A 10,803-nucleotide genomic window follows, 5' to 3' on the forward strand; every position below is an offset into this window, starting at 1 on the left:
ATTTTCAATAATATTCAAGTATAGAGGCTATGAAGGCCATTCCAAAACTTTTTTATTAGCACTTTCCAACACTGGAAGTTTTTAAGAAGAGACTGGACAGCCACTTGTCCAAAATGGTGTAGGGTTTCCTGCCCGAGCAGGGATTGGACTAGATGACCTCCAAGGTCCCTTCCAACTTTACTACTATTATTATTATTATTATTTTAGTTTCAAAACATTGCCTTCAAATTCTTCAATTTCTTCATTGAACGTCAGCCATTAGCTTTTAGGATGTGTTAACATTTGAATGAATCACTTTTTTTCTTCCACCCACACAATATTCATTGTGCCACTGTCGTCCTATAACTGCAACATTTTCATAATTGGTGTATAAGTAATGCTGGGGTATGGCCTTGTGGATAATAGCAACCCCACATTATTAAATTTTTCAGCAGGCTATTTGCATTGATCTCTGGGAGTTCTCTTTTGTAGATATGGCCAGTTTTGGGAGAGGTTTACTAGATATTTTTCTTTGTCCAGCAGACCTTTCATTCAATGTATATTCACCAGCTCCTGGAACTTCTTTTCTGAAAAAATGTTCCTCACAGTTGAAATTATTTAGCTGGAAAATTTGGAATTATGTTGCCTTTCCTTACTTTCTAAGAATGAAATATTCTTTCAAATGTTCATTGCTTAGAGAAATTCATGCTTATTAGACAAACAGTTGCAGCCTGACAGCTTAGAAGGATCCAAATATTTATTTACGGATGGGGTTGTCTTTACCTAGCTAACTACAACCCTGATAAGCCAATCCTTTTGGAAGCCTTCTTAACTTTTTAGACCTGAATCAACTGGATGACAGTCCAAATTTCTGCATCTGCCATAGTCTCAATTTCCTTATTTTGAACTGCAAACAACTTTATGTAAATATGTATTCAAATTTGCAAAAATTATGTAGAGTTTCTGTCATCTCATGCTCACCTTGGAATTCTTAGAAACATACCATTAGATGAGGAATGTCTAACTGTAGACTTTCAGTAATGACAAGATTTTGTCTTAGGGGAAACCAGCATCTCCCTAGTTCAAGTCACACTTGATTGACTGGCTGATTTATGCAACCTCCTGCCTTAACAACTTGTGGAATATAGTGTCACAGGCCAGAACCATGGGAATGAATCTAGTCCCCTATCACAAACTAGTAAGCTTATCTCAAATTTTTATTTCTCAACCTCCATAACACGAGCAACAATATGAGAAGTAATATTTATTTATTTACAGAGTTGTTTTAAGGATTGCTGGTAGATTTTGCTTAGCAAACTATTTGATTATGAGAGTTCAAGTGTGCCTATTAAAATGCTATTATTTCAACTTCTGATACCATATTCAACATTATTAATATCAGCCTATTTCACAGGCCATAATGCTATTGAAATCTGTTGGATGCTTTCACTATTTGAGATAGTCTAGTAAATGCTATTATTATTGGAAATAAAGTACTCTTTTTCTTGATAGAAAATAACCAATGTGTTTTATCTTTGGGAAATGTTGAAGATTTTTACCTGTATTACCTTCACCATGTTTTACCTACTGCACCTTTTCAATACTTGCAACTGTTGTTTCTTAAGTAGAGGAGCCAGTACATGATTCACTTCTAAGCATGTTTCAATCTAGTTCCTCCCATTTCATTGTCACTGGATAATACTAGCATTCTTCTATTTTCAGCTAAATGTCGTTTAACACATTCAAGAGCCACATCAATATATCACAAAGAACTCTACAATGGGGTTTTCTATATATACATACATACATATATAAAAATAAAAATTCCCAAACTTTTGCAAAATCCTCATCTAAAATGTACTTTCACACTTGACAGATGGAGCCCAATTCTCCATATGCTCTTTGCAATAGTCCCCTTTGTGATCAAGAAATTAAATTCAGGTGAATGACAATAGGATTACAGTTTTAAAGTCTTAAATTGTCTAAGGTTTGAGAGTAGTTTTGGCTGTGTTTTTATTTATAATTTAGATATAAAATATACCCAAGCCAAGATTTTAACTGTAATGTTCTCTACCCACTTTTTTTGTGTGTGTACCTATGTTTTAGGAAGTATAACCACAATCACACATAACATTAAATAGCTGAAGACTCTTTAAGGATTATGAGGTGTGGAAATGCCTTAAGGTGATATACCTGCAGAGTCATCCAAAAGGAATAGGTGCTTTACTCTGTGATTTTTAGATGTTCCCAAATCAGGTTTCTGTCACCCAATCACTAGTCTTATTCACTGAATTTTAAGCAGGAGACAACACATTTCCTCCACATGTAAACCTTTCATCTTTTCTCACCTAAAACGATAGGATTTTTTTTTCTTATGTGGAAAAACGTGAAGACAGACTAGAAGCAGAATATAGCTCCTGATTGGTCGTACTAAGGTCCTTGCATACCGAAGCACCCTGTCACATTTCTAGAGAATTCAAGGGATGCTCACTTTGCAAGCACGTTAAAACGGCTTCAGGGCATTCCACAGCGTTAGGATACACCGCCACACCTCTGACCTCACCCGCGCGCGCGCCACAACCTCCCTCGCCTTGACAAGGCATTCCGCCGGGTCACTCTTCCGACAGGTGGGGGCTCCACCCACTTCCCCACCCATGTGGCAGCTCAGTCCCCGCCGGAGCGCACGCGTCTGTCCCCGGCACCCGTGCTACTCACACGAACGCGTGATAGATGAAAGCCCAGCCTCTAGGTCTCTCCAGTACATTGTAGAGATAGTTCTGCAGCTTCCGGTACTTGGCGTTCCGCCGGTAGATCGGGTTGCTGCTGTAGGAGAGCGGTTTCCCCAGCAGGCTCATCCGGGCTCCTCCTCGCTTGCCTCGCCGGCTCTCTCGCAAGCCAAACCCGCCGCCGGTGCCCAGGAGGAGCAAGCCGTCCCCTCGGGAGGGCGCCGAGTTCAGGAGCACCCTGCTGCGACCGGACTCCACATCCTTCATTCCGCTGCTGCTGCTACTGCTGCTGCAGCCGTAGCGCCCTGCCGAGCTGCTCTTTAACCAGATCCCGGCGGAGCCGCCCTTGTCATCTCCTCCGCTGTAGCTGCGGGGCATGGCATCACGGCAAGGGCAAAAGCAGCGGCAGCGGCGGTGCTGGTGGCGATGGCGGCAAGCGGTGCGAGCTCCCGCTTGACTGGGGATGGGGGGCGAGCAGGTTCCTCTTTGGGCTGAGGAAAGGAAAAGAAGGCGGCCGAGAAGAAACTGGGGCTGCAGCCGCCTGGCGTTTTCCCCACAACTCCCGCCAAGGAGGAAGGGGGCAGAAGGAGCCGTGGGGGCCACCTTGGTAATCCACAGCAGGAGTTGTGGAGGCTTGGGACGGGGGGGGGAGAAAAGACGTTCACACTCCGCTCCCCTTGGAGATTCCTGCTTAGCTTCGGTTTCCTTCAGTGGCTTCAGCAACGCTTCATTTCCTCAGCTGCGTTCTCTTTATTGAGAAACTTTGGAGTAGAATAAGGTGCCTAGTTCTCCTTAAAGGAACAGAGCGCTGCTCTTCCCTCTCCGCCTAAGACGAGATCCAGGGACAACCACGGTTGACACCAGGCAAACGAGGAACTGCTTTGAAGAAAGCCGGAGGGAGAGGAGAGGGCGGGCGGCGAGAAGCCGGCCGCTTGATTTACAGAAACTGTTTGGAAACGAGAGGCGGGCAAAAGAGAAAAAAGAAAAGAAACGAAGCCTGGAGACTCCCGCTTCAATCCGTGACCGGTTCAGTATATTTTGCTTTGGGAAGGCTTCCCCAGCGGCCAGACAGGCAAGCTGTTGCCTCTCGTGCAAACGCAGTCGAAAAAGTACTCGCCGCTACCGAATAAACCGGATAGGAGGAGCAAGAAAGGGGGCGCAGAGGAGGCTGTGCCCGGCGCGTCTCCGCTCCCTTGTGCCAAATAGCAGCAAAAGATACAAAGAGAGGCAGTCAGCACCGCAGAAAGGAAATCTCCCTCGAGGAGTCATTAAAACCGCTTCCAGTCCAGTCGTCGCAGTAGCAGCTTCAGCTCGGGAGTAAAAAAAAAAAAAAAAGTGGAGAAGCCCATCGGATGTCGGCAATTACATTTTTTTGTCATTAAGCTTGTCTCTGTTGAGCTTCAACCGTTCCTCCGTCGTGTTAAGAAGGTCACGTTAGACGACAAGCACCCTTTCCTTATGCCTTCCCACTGCCTCCCTCCCCCATCTATATTGCCAAAGCTCGGGAGAAATTACCGTATGCGTAAAAACGGACCGGTGCGAAATCCACCCAGCGGGAGGGACCGAGAGGGATCCCCTTTTGCCTCCTCCCCCACACTCTCGCCAAGTTCCAGGGAAGTTTCAGCCAGCTCAGAGGCGACAGAAAGATGTGCCTGGGGGTGGGGTGGGGCAGCGGGGGGAAGGCGGGCGAGAAAGAAACCGCAGGACGCAACCAAAGGGAAAAAAACAACAAAAAAAACGGAAACCTACACTTCCAAAGGGAACGCGTCTCTTCTTTCGCTCTTTTCCTACAGCTTGAAAACAAGCCCTTGTGTGGAGCCGAGCCGTTTTCCCGCTCTCCTCTTACTCACGGAGACACGCTTAAGAAGCAGGTGGCTTGCAGAGACCCGCCTTCCCCTTATTTACATTTTCTCCAACCGCAGGACTTCCCCGCTCCTCGGAGACTGACTGGATTGACCCCGAGCGCTCCGAAGCGATGCGCGGGTTCGCTACTGGGAGCCGCTTCCATGTGACTCCCAGCAACTCCCTCGTCGCTTCGGCGCGAGATGAGCGCTGAGCGGAGATACGACTTGACTCAGTCACTCTCCGTCAGAATACCCCCCCTCCAAGAAAAAAAACAAACCTCGGGAGAAAGTGAGGGAAGGTTTTAAATGGAGGGGCGTATAAGTGGAAACCCAAGGAAACCCCGGACTGAAAAGCTTACAATTCCCCCAGCTTCAAATCTGGACACTGCTGGCTTCCTCTCCCTTCAGTATTTTTACAGGGAAAATATTTTCCGTAGCTTAGATCTTGCTGACCTTTTTTGCTTACTGCTGCTAAAGCTCAGCATGACGTTGGCTTCCAAATGTAAATTGGGCAGACAAGCCTGCCATCCACAAGCAACTACATGTTTAGAAAAGAAAGCAGATCAGGAAACGATGCTGTGACAGCAAGTGCAGCAGGGATAGATGAGGCTCTCTGCCTCGCAGTCCAATCCCTCATGCCAGGGAATCCTTACTGAGCCCTATTATGCCACCTAAGGAGGCTGGTGAGCAGTGCTGTACTTGCCATTTTAATGTGGAATCCCTTAAGGAAAGCTAGTGGTGCATATTCATATCCATGGTTGTTTGCCCTCCTGACATTTCACCCTCAAGGAACAATGTGGTGTGTGGGTTTTTTTCCCAGCTGGGCACTATCTTCTGAAATAGTGTCCTAAAGTAGTCAAACTGACAAGTCACAGCTGCAGAGGAGGGGCCCAGAGCAAAGCAGGAAGGCGGGGTTAAGTTTAGTTCCTACTGCAAGAAAATGGCAACACTGCTAGCAAGTTCAGTTTTGTTCTTGTAGATTAGGGGTCCCCAACCCTTGGTCGGTGAACTGGCATTGGTCCGCGGCATTGGTCTGCGGCATGCCAGAAACTGGGTGATGCAAACAAGCAAAGCCCCATCCGTGGGATGCAGGCACCACATGAAACGACGCCCCCACCAGCCCCCAGAAAAAACTCTATGGAACTGGTACCTGGTGCCCATAAGGTTGGAGGCTGCTGTTGTAGATGGTAGTAGCCTTGGGCAGGCTTAGAGCCATAACAGAGCAGTTAGAGAAAATGGTTCCCTCTTTGTATTAAAAATTATAAAAAATGATGCCATCAGAAGCCCCATGTTGTTTGAAGCAGTGGAAAACTCTTAATGTACCCATTGGTAACCAAACCAATAACTTACAGTTCATAGAATTTGACTCTCTTTTCTGGTTTATTTGATTTCAATGCAGCATAGGATTACTGCCGGTCAAATGCTGGTCAAATGCCAGTCATGATTACATGGGCCTCTGTATTAGCCAGATTTCCACTGACTTCTGCCAGCTTGTTCCAAAATGTCTATGGAGGGCATCCCAGCCATTGGAGGGGTGTGTCTGCCAGCTGCAAACTGAAATGGCCAGTAGGAACTGGGGAGATCACGTTGGCAATATCATCGTCATTTAAATTGAATCCTCAGCGCAACGAGAGGAGAGAAAGCTGTATCTTTAGAGTGGATACAGCTAAAGACAGCTTGAAATTGTCAGACTTGTTGCTGGAGATGACATCCAGACAACATCCTGGGGACACAGCATAGCTTAGTAGGACATATTTGTGCTGTGTTTAAGAGTACAAATGAGTCTTCAGGTTTTATTTGGGAGAGCTGTTTCATTGCCAGAGTTGTAAACATCTGAAATGAAAAGAGCTACAATACAGTGAAAAAAATCTTATCAAAACTTCCATCCTTAAGGGGAATTAATTCAAAATGCTTTCCAGAAGGCTTTCTCTATCTTAAGCTATTATGACCAAGACAAATCTCAGTACAAATGTATTTTGATGGAAGATGGTAGCTTCCAGAGAGGGAAACTCGCAATCATTCATCAGTGTCTCAGTTTATCTGACACACGTAATTATTCTCAAGACTGTGTTATGGACCCATGTTCCAAATCAGGACAATTCAAAAATCTTCAAAAGGTTTAGGTACACATCATTTTCTGATATGCCCATTTAATGGCATTTCAAGAATGTTGATTTGAAATCAACTTGTATGTTTCAAAGTGAATTTAAATGCAGAATCTTGTCAGGGTTTTTTTTTTTTTTACATGAATACACAACTCTCAATGTTGCAAATGTAGTATCACCAGATTTTTGCTGTAGGCAAATAACACTTAACAGCTCTCAAATCATAATATTTTATTTGGGTGAAAATACAGTATTCTGGCTCTTTTGTTAATACATTCTACACAATAGGGGGATGAGTGGTATGCATCATACAGTTGTGTTTTGTATGCTTTTTTAATGATCAAAACCCCACTATCTTTGCCACTTCTTGGTAACATTATTCAGAAATTCAGGACATCACTTATATTTTGTGTGGCCCTGCAGAAGATGAGCTTTCTAAAGCTTGAAATAGTAATGTTAGGGATCGCACACAGTTTTTTTTCTTTTAGGGCATTAAAATATAAAATCAGTGGCTATATTAAAAATGCAGATCTAACGTGAGCTCTATAGAATTATGCCCAGCAACTGAAGGAAGTCTAAGTAAAACAGCAGAATCTGCTTTTGCAGGGTTCTACAATAATACTTGCTTTTGGCATTGTGCAGTGTGTGTATTGTGGTTTAACATATGTAAATCCAACCACCATGGTTTTAAAATATAGATTAGTTCAGTGTATCAATACCAAATGCCTTTCAGACCTGACATTCTCTATTCTATGCTGGAAGGAATTTTTCCCTCCCTAAGTTCTTCCCAAGCTGCTCATTCAACCTGAAAAAGCACTTTGGTCAAGTTTCGGTTTCCTATAATCCTCACATTGATTAAGTTAGTGAGAACTGATGGAAATTCTAATTTAGCAACAAGTGAAATGTCATAGGTTCCTATTCGGCTCTTCACTAGTTATATTATTGATCAAGACTGGCTGTTTTTTGCTTTGGATATTTCTGATTTAATGCTTGCATTTTATGTACAGTATTCCTCTTCTCTATCACTTTAATGCACAGATTCCTAGTTTAAAAATTCAACATTTCTACGGATAGGTCCTTTTGTGAATAAGCTGACCTGCTAGCATACTGGTACTCTGTTAGATAGGCAAGGGACACTAAAATGTTGTTATTATGAGACATTGGAACTAGCATTCAGATTTTTCTTCTTTTTATCTGATAAAAATAAATCAGACAAGACCATTCTTAACTGTATATTAACAAAAAAATTATGCAAAAGGAGGTAAGGAGAAAAAGATACAGAGTCCCACAAAAAGCATTCCAGTAGCAGAAGAATACAGTCTACATAATTTATTTCCAGGGGGAAAAAGTGATAATCAGGATTAGGATGGGTAGAAATTTGCTTTAAGTAGCATCCAAGACTTCAGGTAACTCAAAGAAAGTAAATTGTACATCTTTATTTTGTGTGATGCATTGCTTAACATAGGTTAGATCTTCTATGGAATAAGAGCAAGTTAAAAGGGCACGCACACAGACACACACAAAATCTTAGATGCTAAAAACTTTTGGATGAATTTCTTAGAATGGGATTTCTTTACATTCAGTAGAGAAGGCTTATATTACTTAGTGATATTTCTATTTATTTATTTATTGGTTGATGGAAGTTTACTTCTACTGCATTACATTTTTAGGAAGATAGCATTTCTAATATAAACTCAGAGGCATTTCTTTCTTTCTCTTTCATGATAAAAACTTTTATTATCCACATAGATTTTGAATTGGCAGATTGCTTGACTAGATAGCAAACCAACATTGCCCCTTCAATTGCTTCGTAAATTCTAAAGTCCTGTTGAAAATGTGTTACTCAGCCATCATCTTATATACAAAGCAATAGATGCTATGAACATTGAGGTAATTTCCAAGGATTATTGCTTGCAATATTAGAATCAGTGTTCACTGGGGGTTTTCAAAAGTATACTGGACAACCACTTGACGTGGACGGTATAAGGCTCCTGCCTTGAGCAGGGGGTTGGACTAGAAGATCTCTGAGGTCCCTTCCAACTCTATGATTCTATAAATTCTAAGATGTTATGATGATTCTATAAATTCTAAGACGTTATGATGATCAGCCAATTGCTTCCAATCTAAAAGAGATCCAGTTGGGAGGGAAAAATAGACCAGGAAAATGTTTTCATGTGTATCTTAGAAATATAAAGGGAACATAAAAATCCTAACTGGTCTTTTTAATGTGGACATTATTTTTTTTTCCAAATGTCAATTGGCTATGTCAAGAAAAATAGATGTCTCCAATTATGAATGTGCCTTTTCTACTAGAGACACTACCTATACTGTGTCAAAATAAACCTATGCACTTAAATCAATAAAATACTAAAGACGTGCACCTTTAACCTCTGAGGCACTTTACAAAACCTGTTTGTGCCTGTTTCAATCTGCCAGTCCAAAATTGGTCATGCTTAGCAGAATATGGTTATGCTGTTTTCCTACGGGATTGAGCAAAAGCGACATACTGTATGCATTCACTGTGAAAATTCATTGGTTCTAAATTCTGTAGAAAAATGTTCTTTTATCATACTCCAATAATAACTCTTACCACAACAAACACAATGTTTAAAGTATTACATCTCAAGAAACATTTAAAATCTTATCAAGAGCAGTAAACACTATTTAAATTATATATAAACATTTCCTACCATTTAGCACAATATATCTTCCTATAACTTGAATTAATTTGAGAATAAAAGGGACTTTCTTCTATGTGCCAAGTTTTCCAACTAATGGTAAGTTCTACATTATCCATCTTTGTCTTTTTTTCTAGTTAGACCTTCCTAGTTAATTTATTCTTTCTTAATAAGAACAATTCTTATCACAGCTACCCTTTTTTACGTGTTCCAATTCATCTGGATCCTTTGAATGTGGTGTCCAAAACTGGATATAATATCCAAAGAGAAATCTGACCACTAAAATATAAAGTAGAACTTTATTCAGATGGTTTGGAAACAATTATGGATGCAGCCTAAAATGTATTTGCATTTTTGTGACTGCATCACTGCTGACCCATTTACAGTTCGTAATTAAGTACTATTTCAAAATCATTTTCACTATTATTGCCCAGCCAAGTATTCAGTTCTATAACTTACTGGTTTTCTAACTGAAGAACTTTGCTACTGTTAAATTTCATTCAATTATTTTCAACAATCTATTTCTCTAACATATTTTTATTTCTATTTCTAGAGCATTAACTGTTCTGCCAATTTTGTGTCATCTGAAAATCTGTTAAGCGTTTATTTCAACTTATCATCCAAATCATTAATAAAAATGTTCGGTATGATTTTCACGCCAGCTGCATATCTACTTAATTGACAACATACCCAACTCATATGTAGCTAGCTTGCTAATCAGAATATTAAAGACTACTTCTCTCAAATGTTCTAATGAAATCAAGATATATTATGGCTTTAGCATTCCCACAATCAATTAAAAAGGCTTTGTGGTCAAATAAAGCAATATGATTAGTCTGACATAAGTGATTCTTGACAAATGCATGATGAACTTGAATCATCACAATATTTTCAGTTGATTATAGATCAATCAGTTTGATATGCTCTACTATATTTCACAGTATCACTGTAGGCAGATAATGATATCTATATTTTCTTGTGCTCTTCTTCCTATTTGTCTTCCACAGTTTACCCATTTTTCCAAGATAAAAGTTCATCAAGTTATTCCAGCATAGTTTCCCACTGCAGCTCATTCCTTTATCTGAGACTTGGCTATTTCTGTATATTTTTCTCTGCTGATTCCTTTCTCTGTGATGTATTGCTATGTCCACCTGATGATTCTGTTTAGTTTTGTTTTATTTGGATGTTTGATTTATGTGGCCTTTGGCTGTAATAAAGTGATTGATTGATTCCTTTCTCTGCCTTTTATTAATTTGCAGATATTCAGTATAGTCAAGCTATTTCTTTTGTTATCTTTTTTATACTTAGTGGAATTGTTTGCAACTGCATTTTATTACCTCCCTTTTTAGGAGTTTCTGTCCATCCACTTCGTTTCCCAGTAGCTTCTCCTTCTCCTGCCATGGAAATCTATTTCTCATTCCTTTAGGTCTGTTAATCTGCTTCCTTGAAGTTCAGTGTACACAAATCAACT

General features: G+C 40.8%; 1 protein-coding gene across 4 annotated transcripts in view; it reads right to left on the minus strand.

Moving 5' to 3' along the window:
* KCNQ5 (potassium voltage-gated channel subfamily Q member 5) overlaps window positions 1–3,437 on the minus strand; it is a 330,024-nt gene extending 326,587 nt beyond the window's left edge. For 2 of the 4 annotated variants that reach the window (XM_039346645.1, XM_039346644.1), the window contains exon 1: window positions 2,695–3,437. In XM_039346645.1, coding sequence (XP_039202579.1) covers window positions 2,695–3,083 — 389 coding nt within the window. In that variant the 5' untranslated portion in view covers window positions 3,084–3,437. The remainder of the gene's footprint in view (window positions 1–2,694) is intronic. The other 2 variants (XM_039346643.1, XM_039346642.1) reach the window with 1 other exon arrangement.
* Window positions 3,438–10,803: the final 7,366 nt, after the last annotated feature.

Source organism: Crotalus tigris, unplaced genomic scaffold (assembly GCF_016545835.1).
Source record: "Crotalus tigris isolate CLP2741 ecotype Arizona unplaced genomic scaffold, ASM1654583v1 scf7180000018016.4438896, whole genome shotgun sequence".
NCBI classification, from domain to species: Eukaryota; Metazoa; Chordata; class Lepidosauria; order Squamata; family Viperidae; genus Crotalus; species Crotalus tigris.